Source organism: Carcharhinus amblyrhynchos, chromosome 20 (genome assembly GCF_965287045.1).
Source record: "Carcharhinus amblyrhynchos chromosome 20, sCarAmb.v2.hapA, whole genome shotgun sequence".
Taxonomy (NCBI): Eukaryota; Metazoa; Chordata; class Chondrichthyes; order Carcharhiniformes; family Carcharhinidae; genus Carcharhinus; species Carcharhinus amblyrhynchos.
In genome coordinates, this window is record NC_137343.1 from 42662329 (window position 1) to 42684027 (window position 21699).

The 21699-nt window shown below is 44.7% G+C and overlaps 1 protein-coding gene across 1 annotated transcript; it reads right to left on the reverse strand.

Annotated features, from left to right (window-relative positions):
• Nucleotides 1-1317: 1317 nt before the first annotated feature.
• LOC145356193 (uncharacterized) lies at nt 1318-20201 on the reverse strand. The gene is made up of 10 exons (XM_080208804.1): nt 20112-20201; nt 19425-19595; nt 17896-18015; nt 15573-15821; nt 13926-14021; nt 9618-9800; nt 8082-8213; nt 7477-7724; nt 3241-3444; nt 1318-1345 (listed from the first exon to the last, which is right to left on the reverse strand). The coding sequence occupies exons 1-10, from the start codon at nt 20199-20201 to the stop codon at nt 1318-1320; spliced, it is 1521 nt and encodes a 506-aa protein (XP_080064930.1).
• Nucleotides 20202-21699: the final 1498 nt, after the last annotated feature.

The following is a 21699-nucleotide window of genomic DNA, read 5'->3' on the forward strand; positions in this document are numbered from 1 at the left end:
TAATTTAGCACAGCCAATCCACCTAATCTGCACATTCTTGGACTGTCATGTTGTACCAAATAAACCTGCCGGACTTTAACCTGGTGTTGTGAGACTTCTTGCTATCCCTGGACTGTGCAGAAGTCAAAGCTGAAGGACTCTGGGGGCAAAGTGGATAACACCCACCAGCAGCAGCTTCAGGAGAAGAGTAATAAGTTACATTACAGCCCTGAGGAACATGGCCAAATGGAAGGATGTGATTGCCTGCAGACATGCCTGCTAGTTTGAGTAAAAACCAGAGCACCCAGAGGAAACCCACGCAGACACAGGAAGAATGTGCAGACCCCACACAGACAGTGACCCAAGCTGGGAATTGAACCCGGGTCCCTGGCGCTGAGAAGCAGCAGTGCTAACCACTGTGCCACCATGCATAAATACAAGTTCTTTGTTTCTTTACAGCACTATCAAGAAGTCAGGCCAATCACAGAACAAGCTGACTGCTACAATGCTGAGACTCACAACCACCACATTACTCATGATATTGGAGAATAACCTTGGGGAATGAATGGATTCAGCAAGATTGACCTGTCCTACAGGGCAGCCAGAGCCTCTACCTTTTCTAACAGGAGTTGATCTTGCTGCTGTTTTGCTCTCGTTCCCAATTACTGAAAAATACACAGCTGGGTTGGCAATACAGAGATTGGCAATTTTACAGAAGGCAACGCAGACCTGAAAAACCTGCCCTGGCCTTTTTTTTTTTTAAAGAGGACGGATTTCTGTACTCCCTTAAAAAGAGACCACACTTGCTTATTTGGGGCCTCTTCATCAGAAAGTCTCCTTTGGCTTGGTGCTTTTAGCTGATGTGAAGCTATGTCCCACCTTTCAGGGGAGATGTTAAACACATCTGTTCTCGTAGCTGGGTGCAGAAGATCTCATGTTACTGTTCCAAAGAACACTCACCTGATGAAGGAGCATTGCTCCGAAAGCTCGTGATTCCAATGGCGAATCTGCACTGATTCTGAAATAGCCTTCCACCTAGTCCCACCCCCCCGCCTTAACCATGTAATCTTGCACGTGACAATGATCAGATAGCCATCCAAGTCCATCTTGAACCTGCCTCCACCACCCTCTCAAAATTCATTAAACTCTTAACAGAAGCTGCAGCATGCACAGAAGCAGAGAGAGGAACAGTTTAAGGGCAAACTCACATGCTGGCTTTTAATAGAAGCAAACTGACAGAAGTGTCTGATAGTGAGCATGATGTTTCATCTGTAGGAACCATGTTTGAATCCAGCAATTCATCTAATGAGATGAAAGTGTGTCTCCCCGCTGGCTGTGTCACACTTTGGCATTGGACTGTCCATTTCTGCAACACAGAGGATTTGGGAAAAATGCTGTTGTGATTGCAAGCATTGGGGTTCAAAATAAAAATAAGAGACTTGCGTTCGTATAGAGCCTTTCAGGATCTTGGGACGCCTCAATGCACTCAACAGACAATTAAAGAGCTTTCCGGTGTTGTCACTGTTGAAACATAGGAATCTTAGCAGCCAATTTATGCATTGCAAGCTTCCGCATGCAGCAACATAATGAGCAGAAAATCTGCTTTTTGTGATGTCCATTGCTGTTCATTCACTGGGGTTAGCTCCCCGATCATCTTCGGAGCACAGTAAGCAGTCGCACAACATCATGCTCATTATTAGACACTGCTGACAGTTTGCTTCTATTAATAGCCAGCATGTGAGTTTGCCCTTAAACTGTTCCTCTCTCTGTCTCTGTGTGTGTTGCAGCTTCTGTTAAGAGTTTAATGAATTTTGAGAGAGTGGTAGAGGCAGGTTCAAGATGGAATTGGATGGCTATCTGATCATTATCACGTGCAAGATTACATGGGTAAGGTGGGGGGGATGGGACTATGTGGAGTCAGTGCAAATTCGATGGGCTGAATGGCATCTTTCTGCACTGTAAAGATTCTGCAAAGATAGCAACTTTTTTCCCAGCAGTCAAGGAGCGATTGTTTTCATCCCATTGATGTGTTAATCACAAGTTCATTTTCATCTCTTTTTTTTAACGTTTACTCCAAGGGCCACACAACCTCTGGTGACTGAAGATACAACTAATGCATGACTGATCAGACAATCAGAAAAATATGGGATGGGTTGTGCGTATCACCCATCAAACCCCTTTCACTGCTACACAGATGCTACAACTAACACTGGAATAGACTTTGACTTACTGCAATAGTGTTAAAATGAGGGAGTTAGTGCCCTGCCTAACATCGTTTCTTACGATGGAAATAAAAATGGGGAGAGATATAAGGTGAGCTGCTGACTCACGGGTTATGAACGTAGCCCAGTCCATCATGCAAACCAGCCTCCCATCCATTGACTCTGTCTACACTTGCTGCATCGGAAAAGCAGCCAGCATAATCAAGGGTCCCACACACCCCAAACATTCTCTCTTTCACCTTCTTTCATTGGGAAAAAGATACAAAAGTCTGAGAACATGTGCCAACTGACTCAAAAACAGTTTCTTCCCTGCTGCCATCAGACTTTTGAATGACCTACCTCACATTAAGTCAATCTTTCTACGCACCCTAGCTATAACTGTAACATACAGTTAAGGGCGTGGAATGCCCTGCCTACAGCAGTTGTGGACTCGCCAACTTTAAGGGCGTTCAAATGGTCATTGGATAGGCATATGGATAATATTGGAATAGTTAAGGTTAGAGGGTCATTAGATTGGTTCCACTGGTCGGCGCAACATTGAGAGCCGGAGGGCCTGTACTGTGCTGTAATGTTCTATACATTATAATGTTCTATGTTCTATACATTCTGCACCCTCTTCTTTCCTTCTCTATGTATGGTATGCTTTGACTGTATACTGTGCAAGAAACAATGCTTTTCACTGAATACTAATACTTGTGACAATAATAAAAAAAGAATCAGTTTACATGCAAGCAAAATCTGTCAATCTCCAATGCTATACTCCAGCTGAATCTACCTCTCATCTTTAAAATTTGGCTGCCTTAAAATAGCAAAACCACCCAATTTGTTTATTGTAGCAAAGACTTACAAATAAACTATAAAAAAAGTCTACAGAGACACCCATCTGGTCACTTGGGTTTATGTGAATGACATAAAGACCGTGCTGAATCCAAGGTTCCACCATACTGCAACCTGTCCAGCTTACACAGTTGAGCTCTGACGAAGGGTCACCTGGGCTCGAAACATTGGCTCTATTCTCTCTCCACAGATGCCGTCAGACCTGTCGAGATTTCCCAGCTTTTTTTGTTTCAGTTTACGCGTTGGTTTAATCAAAGTATCTAGTACCTTATCCCTCTGGAGATAGTGCGTCATGCACCGCTGGCTCTCTAGCTCCTGATGTAGGTCTATTACGAGCTGGCGCAGGTCCTCACCCGCTCTGCACAGTGTGCGAATAGCCTGACCCAATGTCATTCGCGTCAGGCCCCTGTAAAGGAAAAAAAAGTTACGTTTAGCAGGATAGAATTTCCTCTGGATTCTCCAGCAAGTGCCCTCCAGGTGCAATGAACCTGTCAGAGGAGAGGCACCTTAGAATTTCTGAATCACTGAATGCATTCAAGAAGGAAATAGGTTCCTGGATGCTAAAGGCGTTGAGGGGAGAGGACAGGCACACGATGTTGCGACTGAGAAATCAATCATGATCACACTGAATAGCAGAACAGACTTGATGGGCCGAATGGCCTACTCCTGCTTTTAATTTTTACATTTCCATGTTCTTGGATAGAAAAACCTCCTGGAAGTGGGTCTGGGGTGGGGGAGAAACATCTTGTTCTCTTTGTTCCAGACTTCTGCTTTATTTTCTAAATGTTCTGCACATTAAGCGGACCCTTTGGTTGTCACCAGTCCGAGTGCAAGCTTCAGTATCTGGTTAGTTTGGGCACTCCTCCCTTAGGGCACCCAACTGTTGGACAGTCAGGAAGTGGAGATGGGAGACAGGAATATATTCCCTGTCTTATTCAAGTTTACATTGGACCTGCAACTACACCAAGCACAGGCTAATTGGAAAACTCCAGGGAATTACAGTATGGTGCAGATAGGTATGAGTGGTGACCTGATGGAACAGCACATCTTCCCCTTCACTGCGTCTGGGAGCTAAGCATTCCAATAATCACAAGGAAAGTCTGCACTAACAGCCCCACGAAACTTAGTTTGTACCATTTCACTGAACCATTAAAAAGACCAGCATCATTTAACAGTCTTGCACAATATCAATCACCTGACATCTTGTATCCAAATGGCTATTAACTGGCCTGCTGAACCATCGGAAGCACATCTTATTGTTCAAGTTATCATATCAAATATCTAGCCTTCTGTTGCGATCAGACATGTCGATGAAAGATGGGACACTGGTTAGCACTGCTGCCTCACAGCGCCAGGGACCTGGGTTCAATTCCGGCCTTAGGTGCCTGTCTGTGTGGAGTTCTTCCAGTGTCTATTTGGGTTTCCTCCAGGTGCTGCAGTTTCCTTCCACTGTCTCAAAGACGGTACTGATTAGGTGCATTGGCTATGCTAAATTATCCGTAAGTGTACCCAAACAGGTGCTGGAATGTGGCGATTAGGGGATTTTCACAGCAACTTCATTGCAGTGTTAATGTAAGGCTATTTGTGACTAATAAATAAACTTTAAACATGATCCAACATTCAGGTTAGGTAGATTGGCCATGCTAAATGTACAGGGCTACGGGGATAAGCTGGAGGGTATGGGCTTGGGTAAGATGCTCTGTCTGAGAGTTGCTGCAGACTTGATGGGCCAAATGGTCTCCCTCTGCACCATAGAGATTCAATCACCATAGAGATTCTAAATGATCAAAGAATGCTCACCTCAGCAAGAGATCCACATATGGGACCTTGGCGGGTTCTCTCCCAATAAAATATCCATCTGCTTCCCGCTGAATCAAGTTTTTAAAAAACATTTACTCTGTTTTTACAATTACAAAGCCAATGCGCAGAGTGGACCCAAATCCATTCCTTGCTTGCTCCAAAAACCAAATTCAAATTGAATCCATTTCACGGTCCACATAAGAGAGACAAACAGTGGATGGCACAGCGGTTAGTACTGCTGTCCCTTAGCACCAAGGACCCAGATTCGATTCCCAGCTTGCGTGACTGTTTGTGAGGAATTTGCATGTTTTCCCAATGTCCGTGTGGGTTTCCTCCAGGTGCTCCTGTTTCCTCCCACACTCCAAAGTCGTGCTGGTTAGATGCACTGGCCATGCTAAATTCTCCCTCAGTGTACCTGAACGGGCGCTGGAGTGTGGCAACTAGGGGATTTTAACAGTAACTTAATTGCACTATTAATGTAAGTCTACTTGTGACTAATAAACAAACTAATAAACTTTAAACATGATCCAAGCTGACAAGATAAGGCATTGCACCCCATCTCGGGCTTGATCTTAGCCAAAAAGCAGAGTGTTCCTCTTGGGATTCTGCATTCCTGTTGCTCTGTCACATTCTATTCATTAAGTTAACAGTTCTAACTGTTAACTTAACAGTTAACAGTTAGAGATTATCCCTTAAGGTACGTGTGACTGAAGATAAGGTTGATATTGATGCCCTGTGGTTCTTGTAGTTCAAAGAGAATCTCTCTGCACCAACCTCAATCATTCCCTTCAAACATATAAATAATGTTGATCTTTCGCCCCTTTCCAGAATGCACGGCATTTAATAAAAAGACAATGGGGCAGATTGGGGGTGATTTTCCCAAAAATATTCAAAGTGTCTAATTGACGGGAAAACGGGAGGTCTTCCCATGTGCTTATTGGGCGAGCCAAGTTTCATGAGTTAATAGCACTCTCTACAATATAGAGGCTGTCAGGCGATTCATGGCAGTAAACAGTGGGGCAGGGGCAGTGCTTGGTGTCTAAACAGCTGGAAAAGCAGGCAGCAGAGGTCTCGGGGCCATTAGTCACGCAGCAATCTCCCAACTCCTGCCCCTGCCAGCCCCCCATCCCCCCAATTGTCAGCCCCGGCCACCTCCTCCAATCACTTCCCGATCACTCCTCCCGCAATCGGCCAACTTCCGATAACCGGCCCCATCACCAGCCCCCCACCTCCCAAAGTAGAATTTGCCCACTTCCTTCCCCTCCTACCTGGTCCCACCCTGTGCCCAGTGGCACTGCCAGGGTGCCAGGCTGACCCTGATCAAGGGGTACTACCGACCCCCCCCCCCCCGACCTCCCAGGGGGCCTCAATGGCCTCCAGTCCCTCCAGCAAGGTCATCGTTACAGGTCCCCATGGCCGGGGACCAGCTACAGTCTCTACTGGTCAGAACCTTCACCGCTGTGTTTGGAGAATCAACTGAACCCGGACACATCCTGCAATGGGTGAAAAATCTTGAGAGAGGCCAAAGATGGGATTTGCGCTGGCAGGATTTCAATTTCCAATCTCTCTCCGCCCCACCCCCAGTGAAGAGAGCAGGTTCGTGTCTAGGAAGGGTGTAAGCCTGATTTGCATACATTATGGGGGTGCTCTATAAAGATAACGCCCAATCTCTGTGGAACCGGCCTTGCTGACTCCATCAGGCAAGCCCTGTCCCACTAGAGTGAGAGTGTAAACCACACTCTGAATGCCAGAAAATTCAGAGTGAAAACTGGGATGTACGACTGGAGAGACACACACTAGTTTTCAGACTGAAACTGACACTACAAATTTTGGGATTATTCCACCTTAGGTCTTTGATTGGTTCAGAGTTGGTTTTTAACGAATGGGAAAATCACTTGGTCTCATACGTGATAGACGTAGAGTAGGAAAAGAAAACGGAAATAAATTCATTAGATGAAAAAAGATTGAAGACTAAGATAATAAAGATAAGAGATCAGGAGGAACGTAGGACAAGCAAAAAGAAAGACAATACATTTTTGCAGTGAAATTGATATGAGGTTCTTCTGATCTCTTGTTGAACTTAAAGATCTAAAGGATCTCTGTGGAATTCAGTATTTTAATTTTTGTTGAAAATGTATTTGCTGTGTGTATTTTAGGTGTATAGAGTCAGTATCACTAGGCAAACGTTTCAAGTAATATGGCAGATTAAAGTGTAGATTATTTATGATCTAACTGAATGATGCAACAGACTTGAGGGGCTGAATGGCCTGTTCCTGCTCATGGTTTTCCTATTTCAGTAATAAAGCTACTCCTGATTTATTTACTGTTTTATTACAGCAATATCATTTTGATGTCACGTTTTGGGATATGAAGAAATCAGCAAAACTGAGCAGTCATCTCAACTGATGCAAGGGCTGTCTAATTGTTATCTCATACACAGCTGAATAAAGTAATTTTCTTGCCCCCTTATATAGTTAGGCTTCCAAACAATCACTTCTGAGCAGAGTGAATTAAACGCTTCTCCTCCTTCTCCACATCGCACACTGCCATTTTCACTAGGATCTATAACAGGAGCGAGACAAGTATGGGAGCGTGAATGAGTTGACAGGGGTTAGCCATGTTGGTGTTTGTGACTTACCCCAGATCATTGCTTGGTAGGCTAATGGTTCTCCCCAAGGCTCGCTCTTGTGTGCTCTGTACTAACACTTGAATACGTTCACACTCCATCTTGATCTCGGACACGAAGGATCTTTCTGCCCGCTCGCTCTGCATTCGGGCTTCTCTCTCTTTGTGGGCAGCTTCATTCTTATCAGCCTCCAGGACCTGCAGCTCCTCCTCCATCTGGACTATCTTTGAAGTCAGCCTTTCGATTTCTTGTTTTTTCTCCTAGACTCACAACAGGAGGAGAGGCTCATAACAATCCCAAATAAAATGTGAAAATTAAAGCAACTTGGCATGATGTGAAAAATTATGGGGGAATAATGGGAATCATACTACCTTCTACAATCCTAGTAAGGATTAGAGCCAACATGACTAGGAGTTAGACCTTGTACTATTTGGGATCTCATCAACTATTACAATAGATTGGACCTAACATTACTAAGATCAGAACTAAGTATCTGAATAAATATTGCACCAGCTTTCATACCAAAATTACCATGGATCAAACTCAACTTTACTCAGGGTAAAATGAAGGATTAATTTTATCCATTCTTCCTCTAGTTGGGAGATTCCATTTCATACCAGTTGCATCTCTTCCCTGAGCTGTTGCATCTCCTTTTGTTTCTCTTTGGTCATCTCAGTCCTCAAGTTGTTCACGGTCAGGTCCGTTTCTTGCCGGAAGGACTGGCTCTGGAACTCCAGCTCCTGAATTTTCTGTCACCATAAACAGAGCAGACTGTCAGCATCGGGACAGAGTGTGAACTTATCATTTAGGCTAATCGTGGAACATTGGCAATTCAAGACTCCATTGGTTTAAATATTCTCTCCCACCCCCAATTTATTTCTTCTCAAACAGAAATTCATGTGTCAATGTTAACGACCAGCATTGAATCCATTGCACTGCCCAGTACATATATCGGGTGTGCAATGGTTAGACTCTGGCTCAACTCTGTATTTATCCCTGGCTAGACAGATGGTTCATGCTCTTCAGTGGCGTATTTTTCTTTTTTGAACTCTATTGATCTTTTCTTCATATTTTGCTCACTGTCATTTTACCCTTTTGTCAATATTTTTCTCCATCCTCATAGCTGCCTTTTTCCGCACTATTATTTTGGTCCTTGCACCAGCCAAGAAATCTATACCCAGTTTTAATCACTACACCATTTGGTCTTAATTTGACTCAGTCCCAAGCTCTGGAATACCCTTCCCTTTACCTGTCTGCCTCACTTTTCTCCTTTAAGATGCTCCTTAAAACCTACCAAGCTTTTGTTCAGCTGATCTAACATACGTGGCTCGCGTTATACTTTTATAATGCTCTTGTGAAGCATTTTGGGACATTTTAATGTTAAAGTTGCTTCCTAATTAGAAATTGTTGTTATAAAACTGATTTGGAGGGTTTGATGTTAACGCTGCGTTCCTGGTGAGGAGTAGGTGCATTCATGGATGTTTAAAATGGATCAGCTGTTTGGGATGGGGCTAGCTAAGCTGCTTTTGCAGTGATCCAGCATACACAGGATGGATTAGATGGCCTCCTGTGCTGTAACCATTCTACATGACTCCATACTCCAGCTGAGACTGTTGCCATGTCAAGAGGTTTGCAATTAGCAGTGAAAGCCTAAAAGGTGTTTTCCATTCACTAGGCTTGGGATGGAGGTTAGATCTCCATCCGTGTCCCCAACTGTTAACATTAGACAGTTAACATTGGCCTGATGGTCATATCGCTGCTGCGATTGCAAATTTACCGAACTCCAAGACCTCCCAATCCTGGGTTTTCACAGAAACGAACAACACAGCATCCCTTAGGTAACACTGTTGGAGGCAGTAGAGTCAGGAGAAGACAGAACACAGCACCTTTTAGATGATCAGCTGCTGTAAGGCATGTTTAAATGTGCAACCTTAATGCTAGAGACTGGGTGAGTGAGTGAATGGGTAGATAGATAGAGTGCATACTGGGGTGAGGTGGATAATCAGATGGTCGAGCAGGGTAGCTGGGTCGGGGGGAATGGGTGTTGTATTCACACATACTTGTCTCTGCTTTTAAATTAATGTGGAGTCTTCAGAAGCCTTGCATAAGCCAACTAATCATTCTCACGGCTGCCAATATCTTCTGCTAATTACCTTCTGCAACTCGACTAGTTTATGTTGTAGAGTTAGCGAGTTCCTCCGTTCTTTCTCCAGGTCCTCGTTGGCCTGTTTAAGGGCCTTCCCATTCTTTTCTTCCAGAGACAGACATTGTTGCAGGAGTTGTTCTTTCCGATCAGCTTCCCACTTCTCGTCATCCTGGACTAGGGTACTCTGAATCTGAAGATGCACACACTCATGTATACATATGAAACCATACAAGCGCGGCCATTCTTCACAACCAAATTTACACCTCCCAAGGCACATTCCCACTCGTTGCTGTGAAATCTCAGGTTTGACATTTGCACAGAAACATGAAAAAAAATTGTTAATTTAGGTGGCAGTTAGTGTGTCAAGTCACAGAGGAGAAAAATAACCAGTCAAGTGGAGGTATCACTTCAACATAGCTGAGAGAACCCCTGGGGAATCTGTCACAGAGTTCTTGGTTAATATATGGAAATTGGCAAAACATTGGACTGCCTCTTAATGAAATGTTGCAAGACAGATTGGTACGTGGTATAATGACCTAACATTCAAAAGAAGCTATTGGCAGAACCAAATCTGGACTTTAAAAAAGCCATCAACTTAGCCCTACCACTTGAGAAAGCAGGAAAAGGAGCTCAGGAACTACGGAGAGAATCAGGCAGCAACGTCCTCCAAACAGGGGGTGGGGTTTTGTGTAATCAGTCCTCAGTGGAGAGTGAATAAGATGCTAAAGGGCCCCTTTTGATAGATGAACCCTAATACCATTACCTGACAGTCAAGGAAACACAGGACAACCCCATGAGTAGCAGAGAACAAATTCCAGAAAGTTGAAGTTACCAGATGATGGATTATTGCAAGCACTGCCATAGGCCGCAGCCAAGGTGAAGTTTCAGGAACAGGCTAAAGCATGCTGTCTCGTGAAAAAGCCGAGGCCAGTACTTGACCATACCCTCCTCCTGAGACAGGGACACTACAACTGAATCGTATCGTCACAACAAAAGTTGGCCGAATAATGGTAGATTTTCTAGTGCATGGCCATCCCTTGAAGATGGAGGTGGACACTGGATCTGTAGTCTCCGTTATTGGAGAACACACATATGAGCCAGGCTAGCTACCTACATGAGGGAACCTTTACAAATAAAAGGCACCACAGTGGCTCCAGTAACTTACAAGCAGCAATTAGCTTGTCTCCCACTCAGTGTCGTACTGGGACATGGGCCAAGGTTGGTGGGGAGGGATTGGCTCTACCAGATCCAGCTGAACTGGTTGGAGATCTTCAGGCTAAGCATAGGGAAGCGCATAAAGTTATTATTAGATATCCTAGAGTTTTTGAAGGGGGCCTGGGAAAAATAAAAGGGCCAAGGTCATGACCTACGTCAACCCTATGGTGTATCAAAGTATTTCAAAGCAAGACCAGTCCCATGCTGGAGATGGTGGAAACTGAACTGGGCAGCTTAATAAGGCTTAGATATAATGAGGCAAATTTGCAGAATGGACTGCACCCATAGTCCATTCTTAAGCCTGACAAATCAGTTTGATCTTTGTGGGGACTGTAAACTAACGGTCAATTGGGTCTCCAATCTTGGGAGGTATTCCACGTCCTAAATCGAAGATTGCTACGTTAAGCTAACAGGTGGAAAGCAGTTGGGCATGAACCACACCGATCTTCAACTTGAATTGGATGAGTCCTCCTGGAAATACATGATGATCAACACACATAAGGGACTTTTTGAGTATATCTGTTTACATTTTGGAATCTGCCATTTTCCAAAGAGTTATAATGAACATCCCTTCAAGTGCTACCCAAGGGAGTAGTGTCATCTAACCTACTGGCCCATTTAACTTAAGGAGGAATTTACATTGTCTTATGACACTTCCCCACCTGGGAAGGTGCTGTCACATTGCTGGAAAGATGGGATGAAAAAGCCTCTGTCACTTGATTGCTGCTTGTAAGTTACTGAGGCCATTGTGGTGCCTTTTATTTGTAAAAGTTTCCTTGTCTAGGTAGATAGTCTGACCTACGTGTCTTCCAATCTCAAGACTTGGATGCCAGATTGGAGACACTTATATGTCTGTTCTCCCATAATGGTGGCTGCAGCTCCCAAAGTCACATATACCTCCAGGACCCTATTGGATGTGGAACAAAGGAATTCTCAGATTGGGAAAAAAGGGATGGCGATCATATTTGGTATGAATATGTCTAAAGTCATTGGTTTTTTATAGTTACCACCCATAAACCCTTATTGGACCTATTCAAAGAGGCAATCCCCCTATCCCTTCACTCCGATACAGCACTGGGTCTTGCTATTGGCAGCCTATGAGTATCTTCTAGAACATTGCCCTGGAGCCCGGATAGCTGCGAATGCATCGAGTTGTTCCCGTTGCCCACAAGCCAATTTTTGGAGAGTTTGCCTGTGGCAGTAAGTCAGATTAAAGCCTGGCCCCAAAAAGATCCAACCTTATCTAAAATAAGGCATATGATCCTATATGATGGATTCCAAGGACAACGCTCTGAATAAATGGAACCCCATCTCATTCAGAAAGATGAACTTAGTGTTGAGGATGGGATCATTCTTTGGGGGTTGCAAGTAATTGTTCCACCCCAGGACGGCCTGGGAATCTCAAAAATGAAAAACAGCTAGTGGACCAGTCTTGATCCTGACATCACAGGCTTGATAAAGCGACGTGGCCTGTGCCAGGAAAATCAAAAACTCCCTCTTTCAGCCTCCCTACACCTATAGGAATGGCCTGCTGAGCCATGGGCACGTGTACACATGGTCTTTGTGAGGCCCTTCATGTTTCAATTGGTGGTAGACACACCGCATCCATTCTGCTCATGACTTTTCAGGCTACAATCAGGGAATTACAATCAGCAAAGCTACAGTGCACATGGAATGCCGGAAGTCCTGGTTTCCCATAACAGCACAACCTTTACTGGCAGTGATTTCCCTAACTTTGTGCTGTCCAGTGGTACCTGACATGTCTGGACTGCACCTTATCACCCGTTGTTAAATGGACTGGCAGAACGGGCAGCTCAAGCCTTCAAAAATGGCATGAAGAGACGACCAGCAGCATCCAGGGAGACTAATCTGGCACGATTTTCCTTCGATTATAGGATCACACCGCACACAACAGGTGTTACCCTGGCGGATATTTAATGGGATGGCGGCTTCACCCCAGATTAAGCCTACTTGGTCAGGAGGGTGGAGTCCCAACAAGGAAACCAAAAATGAAATGATGATTCTACAAGGACAGAAAGAACTTTTGCAACGGGTGATCTGATTCACGTGAAAAATTTCAGAACGGTCCCAATTGAGTCTCCGGGATTGTCATGGAGAAAACGAGGCCAGTACCGTACAGGTCAAAGTCCAGGGTAAAACCTTAAAGAAGCACTTGGACCATCTCAGAGCCAGGGAGTGCGTGCCTGAGCAGGTTCCACTGCCAGCTCTCAGCTCAAAACTGACTCCACGTTAGCCCCTTGGACAGTGAACTTACGGAATTGGGAGGTGGAAGCTGAAGAAATGAGCCTCTGGGCTGAAGCAAAACTGGAGGAGGAATCCACACTGGCAACTCTACGATGCTAACACTGGAAACAAAGGTTCCCTATTCGGTTTATGCTGTCTAATCCAGCCCCACCCTCAACCAATATCAGACTGACTGCTAAGTGGCAGAAAGGGCCTCTATGTAGCAGGGATCCTGGGAGAGACACAGATCTAAGGGTGGACGGATGTTATAATGGCCACAAAGATCACAGGGGATCATGGATAGATCTCCCTGCTGGCTTTGTGAAGAACAGAAAATCGCCCAATGAGAAGGGGTCAGCAGGGGCTTTTAAACCATGAAGTCCACCATGAACCTATTAAATGGTGGCGAAGCTCAAGGGTCTAAATTACCTACTTATGCTCCTAGTTTTTATGATTCAACTTGGACCGGTGCTGTAGGTCCCAAGGTGTAGATTATCTAGCTATAAGCCGCAGGTGCAGTTCTTCTCTTGATTCATAATGAAGGGATTTTGGTAATGGGAAAAGGGTATTTGGCTGAATTACTATATACATGAACATTAGGACAGATCTACACCCGGACATTAAAGAGTTATGTAGGGAGGATGGTACACCTAGTTACAGGTGGGTTCACTTATGGATATGCAATCTCTCCACAAAGCTTCCCTGTCTACATTCCACCCAGGTGGTGGAGATGAAGAATTAGTCTTCTGAAAACTCAGGTCAACTATCATTCACTTCATATAACCTGTGACCATTTTGTCATACAATATTAATCATTGCTACGTACAACTATTTGTCTAATAAAAATGTGCCTCACCAACTCCTTTGCTTCCTGCTTCACTTCCTCACTCCGTTTTTGCATCGACTTCTCCTGAACCCAGGACTGTTCTTGCAGTGTCAGGGCTTCTTCATCCTTGGCCGGAGGAAGACAGAGTAGACATCAGCTTCATTTTTTTTTAGCTATATCCGAGTAAAGTCCAATTCAAAGTCTCAACAGTGAAACACTCCAGATCCAAGCTAACAAAACAGACAAGCCTCCTTTTGTCTTGGATTTGATCAACATGATCAGCCTCGTATACTTTAAATGCCCCAACCCCTCACTGGTTTAATTACCATGGACCATGGTGCGTGAGGCTTAACTAGCCTATATGTATATCACAGTCACTGTTTCCCCATAACAAAAACTTTATCCGTGTTGAAATTTTCGTTTGTATAATCTTATTACTAGGTTGGCAGAAACTGCCCAGGGCAATGTATGCCCTGAGACAGTGATGGGCCTTTTTGAATGACTGCAACTGAGTAACTTGCTAGACCACCGCAAAGAGCAGTGAAGAATTAAATACCTTGATCTAGGACTGAAACTGCACAGGCTAGTTCTGGGAAGGACATCAGGTTTCTTTACTGGGAGGAAATAGATGAATCAAATAGGTTCTTAGCCTTTGATAAATTGGTGTGTTTTATTATTTTAAACTGGCCAAAGAAAATATCGCATGAGTGCACAATGATATCAGGACACACCTGAACTTTGTACATAAAATTCTGGCCATGGATATTGCATTGCTCAAGTTCAGAGAATGAACTGCCGTAGTGCAGTAGGTAGCCTGGATGCTGGTCCTTAGTCAAGGGTCGCAACTGACTTTAGGCAAGTAATCAGGCCCATTTTAACACTGCAAACAGCAGCGTCGTTCTCTGGCGAATGAATCCAATGGGCACGATATCCTGAACCAATTAATGCTTGTTGGTAAATCCAGCAGCTCAATACATCCATTCACTTACACTCCCATTCAGGCAGTTAAGGGAAAGACCTGAAATTACAGTAATTGTGTAAAATTGTTTAAAATAGTGATGGATTTTGATTGAGTAGAGTGAGAAACAGAATTGCACTGAAAGGAGAGGGTGATTAACCAGATGACAAAGATTTCAGATCAGGGATTGCAAAAGGACCAGACAGGGAAAGTTGTTTTATTTAGCAAGTTATGATGATTTGCAATGAACAGTCTGAAAAGATTGTGGAAGCCGATTCAATAATAACTTGAAAAAGAGAATTGGATAGATACTTGAAATGGAAGGATTTGCACAGCTAATGGGGAAGAGCAGGGGGGAGTGTGACTAATTGGATACAAGCCAGACTGAATGGCCTCCTTCTGTGCTCCAAGCTTCTTGGGGTTGCTCACAATGAGCCACCTTAGATAAATTGGACAGTTGAAAGAACTATGTTGACCAAGCTGGATTAATGGGTAAACTGAAATCCATCAAATCCATCCATTAGGGGAGTCAACAATTTCATGCCAAATCTTTGGTGTTGAGAGATCAATCAATCGATGGCTGGGCAAAACACTCAGCAGAATGGGGCAGGCTCAGGTAGCATGAAACAACACACAAGCAGGAGATTACATGCCACATTGTCTGCACTGTTACAAAATTGTATGTGTACTCAGCGGAATCAGTAATGCAGTCCCATTACCTGGACCCGCTTCTTATCCATTGTGGTTGAGGTAAGCTGTCGTTCATGCTCCTTTCTAAGAGTTTCCATGGCAGAGGGCTGAGCCTCCCTCTCTGCCCGCAACACCACCGCGCTCTCCCTCAGCCTCAACTGCTCCAGCTCCTTCTCCGCCAGGATTTTCTCCAGAGCGCTGACCTTCAGGTCACGTTCCGTCAGCTGCGACAAGAGCTCACGAACACGAATGGAGTTGTTGGGGTTCGAGTCAGCTCCCTGTCAGGGTTGAAGACAAGAGTGTTCTCAGTATGGCTGGAAAGACAGGACTCAGGAGCAGAAGTAGTCAGGATCTCTTTGTCATGACTTGTAAACCCAAACAATATCTTGCTTGACAGCCAAGGCGTCCCAAATCCCTTTACTGAAGATTAATGGAACAGGAGGCTGTGCCCCCCATCACAAGGAGCATTCAGGCATGGAGGCCACTTAATCCATCAGACATCATCCAAGTATCTCTGAAAATAGTTTCACTCCCATTACCTGACTTGGAAGGTCATTCTGAATGTTGACCATTATTTTGTGGAATAACATACGGTCTCAAATTCTCCTTTTGCAAGCTTTAACCTTCAGCCAATCGATTCTGGATACCAGCCCAGCTCAAAGTGGCGCTCCAGATTAATCACATCACAATATTCAATATCCGCTGTTCCCTAATATGGTTCGTTTTCAGTCACCTACACAGCACTGCTTGCCCTGCCCTTTCCTCCAACTCAATCCTTCGACACTGGATCAGCCTCTTGTCTACAGCAAAGTGGTTTGACTGTTCTGCTCAGATTTTCAGATGTTAAATAGTTAGTGGGCAGTTGGCAACCAAAGGCTGAGTGCTTGCAACTAAAGGGACGGAAAGACAATATAGGCAAACTCTATTACAAATCTGGTAGCTGTGTTACAAATCACCAGTCAAGCAGGTTTAATGAAGTTGCACACTCCTGCACACTCCTTGAGGGTAGAAAATTGAGTAAACATTGATCAAGGCGTATAATATATTAAAAGAATTTGGTCAGACACAGAGAAGTTACATCCTCTGGTGAGTACAATTAAGAGGAGGGGACATAACCCTAAAATTTGACCAAGATCAGTTAAGAACAAAGCCAAGTTGTAGTTTTCCCACACAAATTGGAATAGAAATAAAGAGTGATCTATTTGTGGATGCTGGGCAATAATCAGAGCCACCAAGATGGAGATTTACATATTCTTATTAGGCAAGGATATGGATTTAAAGATGATAAGTGGAATTGAGTACAGATCAATCATGATCTAATTGTATTCATGATGTGGAGATGAGGGAGTTGGACTAGGGTAAACACAGTAAGAAGCCTGACAACACCAGGTTTAAGTCCAACCAATTTATTTGATAGTAAACTCACAAGCTTTCGGGGTTTGCCCTTCGTCAGGTGAATGGAGAGTTCTGGCCTCAGATTGTAAACTGTCTGTGCTGTTATATGCCCTGTCTGAGGCCAGAACTCTCCATTCACTTGACGGAGGGCAAACCCCAAAAGCTTGTGAGTTTACTATCAAATAAATTGGCTGGACTTGAGCCTGGTGTTGTCAGACTTCTTACTGGATCTAATTGTATGGCAGAGGAGATTCGAGAAGCCTCATGCCCAATCCTGGTCCTAGGTGCTACAATAGTCCTGGCTCCCAGTAACATTCCCTCACTTTCTCTCTCTGAATGGGTCAGGAATAGAAGGTGGCAGGGCCACCACTGAATCTAGGCTCTATAGTGTCCCACAATCAGGAGAGGTGTGAGGGAAATCTAGAAACACCCAATGCATGGGGCGGCATGGTAGCACAGTGGTTAACACTGCTGCTTCACAGCGCCAGGAACTCAGGTTCGATTCCCGACTTGGGTCACTGTCTGTGTGGAGTTTGCATGTTCTCCCTGTGTCTGGGTGGGTTTCCTCTGAGTGCTCTGGTTTCACCTCACATTCTGAAAGACATGCTGGTTAGGTGCATTGACCCGAACAGGTGCCGGACTGTGGCAACTTGGAGAATTTCACAATAACTTCCTTGCGGTGTTAATGTAAGCCTTACTCGTAACTAATAAATAAACTTCATTTTTTACTTTACTGTGAAGGTCAATTATGATGGAGTGGAGGTGTCACATCATTAGGACAGAATTTGATCTGTATTCAAATATTGATTTGGATTGAACATCTTTAAAAATAAAAGCAGAAATATAGAATAAGGAACAGAGGTGGTTAGTAACCAACTGCCATCCCTCTCACACCCAGTGAGAATTTGGCCATTAATCAAGATTATGCAGATATTATTTGACAATGCTCGTGCTCACCACAACCTTCAGACTCCTCTCCAGTTCCTTAACCTGTGACTCCAGGCTGCTGTTTTTCTCCAGTAATTGAGTGATCTTGGCTGTTCTCTGCTCCAATCTCACCTCCGCCTCTTCCAAATGCTGCAGAGGAAGAAAGAAAAGGTGAAGAGGAAATTGTTAAGCGGACAAAAGGTGATGCATGTCAGGGCTGTGACAGACAGCACTGACATTCTGCCTTCAAGCTTCCTCAGTCTACACTATTAAATCAAACAGATCCAAATCCGGTGCAGAATGAAACTCATTATAATCAATCCAAGAAGTGGCTGGGGGATTGGGAGTCATGATGGGGAAATGCCGGCATTGGACTGGGGTAAACACAGTAAGAGGTTCCACAACACCAGGTTAAAGCCCAACAAGTTTATTTGATAGTAAACCCACAAGCTTTTGGTGTTTGCCCCTTCGTCAGGTGAGTGGAGAGTTCTGGTCTCAAACAGAGCACGGATGCCATCATCTCACGTGAGAACACCATCCACCAGGTACATGGCACATACTCTTGCAACTCGGCCAACAGTGTCTGCTGCAAGAAAGGACGTCCCGAGGCATGGTACATTGGGGGAGACCATGCAGACACTACAACAACGGATGAATGAACACCGCTCGACAATCACTAGGCAAGACTGTTCCCTTCCTGTTGGCGAATACTTCAGCAGTCACGGACATTCGGCCTCTGATCTTCGGGTAGACGTTCTCCAAGACGGCCTTCACAACATACAACAGCACATAGTTGCTGAGCAGAAACTGATAGCCATGTTCCGCACACGAGGATGGCCTCAACTGGGATCTTGGGTTCGTGTCGCACTATCTGTAACCCCCATGACTTGTCTGGGCTTGCAACATCTCACTTACTGTCCAGTCTGGAGACAATACACATCTCTTTAACCTATGCTTAATGCTATCTCCACTCACATTGTCTGCACCTTTAAAAATTGATTAGCTGTAAAGACTCACATTCTAATCAGTATTCTGTAAACTGTGTGTGCCTTTATATGCTCTGTTTGAGACCAGAACCCTCCACTTACCTGACGAAGGGGCAAACCCCAAAAGCTTGTGGGTTTACTATCAAATAAACTTGCTGGACTTTATCCTGGCGTTGTGAGACATCTTACTGGGGGATTGGGTACAGATGCAAAGTTTCCACCAGGCAGGATGTCCACCACTGCATTAGGTTCTTCATGCTTAGATTTGATTTTCCTTTGCAAACTTTGAAGGTGCACACCAGATTGCCTGCTGTTGGGTTTGTTGGGTTTATCCCTTTGTTCTGCTGATGTGTGTCCCACTACTTTGTTCAACTGCTAGATTTCTCTCCTTTGTTCTGTTGGTGCAGTTTGCCTTTTATCCAGCTGGTTTAATTCCTACTAATCCCATTGATGTAGTTTGCCCACGTTTTGCAGACTATTTCTGTTGCCTCCACTCCCCAGTAATTTCCTCACACCTCCTCTTAATGTCTTTGCTTCCCTGGTTCTTTCAACGCTTCTAGAAAGCTCTCTCACCTGCTGCAGTTGCTCGACCCGGATTCTGGTGCTCTGCTGCTCTGTGAATAACTCATCCTTCATACTTCTGAGCTCCCGGTCCAAATCCTGATGCTCCAGGAAGGACAGGCTGCTCCGCAGCTGCCGCAGATGTGCCCTTAAGTCATTGCGCTCCAGATTGAGTGCTGCGATCTGGAGAGAGGAGACAGAGCAAAGATACAGAAAGATGAAAGTTGCACAATCTTTGGTAGGAGGAAGCGCAACTGAGGAAGTGTCACGGCAGCAAGGGGGAAAAGAGAAGGGCAACAGTCAAGAGGCCTGTGAGCAAATCATCTACCTCTCTTCAATTAGCCAAGAGATGTTTGAAAAAAAGTGGGAAAACACCGTAATGAAGAATGTGAAGTCAAATAGATACAACAAGATAATCAGAGGTTTCATAGTAAAGGCTATAGACTATAAAAGCAAAGCGATAATGCTAAACCTGTAGAAATTATTGGTTAGGTCACGGCTAGAATCCTGGTTTGGAAGCTGAACTTTAGAAAGGATGTCAAGGCCACAGTTGCAGGCTCAGTGGGAGCGACTCCATACCCTAAACCTCTGGGCCAGAAGCTACAGGTTCAAGTCCCAGGCTGATCATCTGTCTTTAAATCCTCCCAGTGCACCTGATGGCAGGCAGCGAGAGGGGGGAGAAGTTCTGGCCACTCATACTGCAGAAGTCAATGGCAAACCACTGCAGTGTTTTGCCAAGCATAACCGTGGACCAATCCACACCACGTCCGTAGTCACCAATACCCTCATGTTACCTGAAGGAGCACAGAGATTGTGTTTACTGAGATCATACCAAAAGACTTTAGTTGCAAGGAGAGAAACAGAATCTCTCTTCAGGAGAGCAGGAGAGATTAAGGGAGCATCGGGTGAAGCTATTCCAAACTTTGATAAAACAAAGCAAGAGAAATTGCACTGGTTCAGAAGTCAGAAACCAGAAGGCACAATTATACTTGTAACAACAGGAAATACTTTCACACAAAACGGTGTTAGGATAGGAAAGCCTCACCAAAAACAGTGGTGGGTGCAAAATCCAGAACAATCTGCAACAGGGCTAAAGGGATAACTATTTCGTAGAATCATGGCATCCTTACAGGGCCATTCGGCCCATCAAGTCTGCACCAACCACAATCCCAGCCACCCATTATCCTCTGTATTTATCCTGCTAAACTCCCTGACTCTAAGGGGCAATTTAGCATGGCCAATCATCCTAACCTGCACATCTCTTTGAACTGTGGGAGGAAACCAGAGTACCTGGAGGAAACCCATGGAGACACGGGGAGAAAATGCAAACTCCACACAGACATTGGCCCAAGCCAGGAATCGAACCCAGGTCCCTGGAGCTATGAGGCAGCAGTGCTAACCACTGTGCCACCTTGTCGCCCTTATTTGAAAGGGAAATTCTCAAAAGGGACTGTGGAAAGAACAGGGGAATGGTAAAAATGGACAATTCTTTTGGAGAGCTGGCATTGACAAATGAGCCAAATGCTGTGGAACTCAGACTCCGCAATGTGAATCCACAAGTCTGCTGTACATCGCTTCTAAACGACTTCAAATGAAAATAGGAATCTGCATGTAGACAGGCTATGTCCACACGTGGCTGTGTCTTTAAGAGACAAAGCCATGTTTCTGAGGGTCAAGCACCTGGTTCTGCATCCTCCTCTGTGCGCTGCTTTGACTCATGGTGTTGTGTTGCTTCAGCAGGTCACGTTCACCCTCAACGTCTCGCAGCTTCTGTAGGTAGCCATCTCGCTTAAGCTCTAGCGCCGCCAGCTCTGTACTGAGGGATGGAGAGAGAAAGAACAGCTCAATGTGATGTTTTCCACGTGGAAGCCATCCTGTGCCATTGCAGCACTCTGCAGATCCAGTATCATTAGCTCCCACTCCTTCACAAAAACTCAGGTGTTACGCTCCAGCCCAGTGCAAATAGAAACCTTAAAGCAGGCCTATCGGCACATCGACCGCACCATTGGATACACTGTCGGCAGCACATTCTCAGCTGTGGCTCAATGGGCAGAACTCTTTCCACGGAGTCAGAAGGTCGTGTGTTCAAGTCCACTTTAGGATAAAATCTAGGTTGACACTCCAGTGTAGAACCAAGGGACTGTCGGGGATTTCAGGCTGAACCTTCTCAAAAATAGGTAGAGTAGTGTAGAGGACGGGAAAATTAAGCCATCAGCCCCAAAGGCAGCTTTCCCCACTTTATTGTTTGGTGCACAGTTGAAAAGAAATGAAGGGGTGGGTTCCACAA

Coding starts and splice junctions, on each gene's coding strand:
- LOC145356193 (XM_080208804.1), bottom strand. CDS start 20,201: ATGAGGGTATTGGTGACTACGGACGTGGTGTGGATTGGTCCACGGTTA. Junction 15,822..17,895: donor AGAGGAGTCTGAAGGTTGTG/GTGAGCACGAGC, acceptor CAACCCTGACAG/GGAGCTGACTCGAACCCCAA. Junction 8,214..9,617: donor AACTAGTCGAGTTGCAGAAG/GTAATTAGCAGA, acceptor TTATGGTGACAG/AAAATTCAGGAGCTGGAGTT.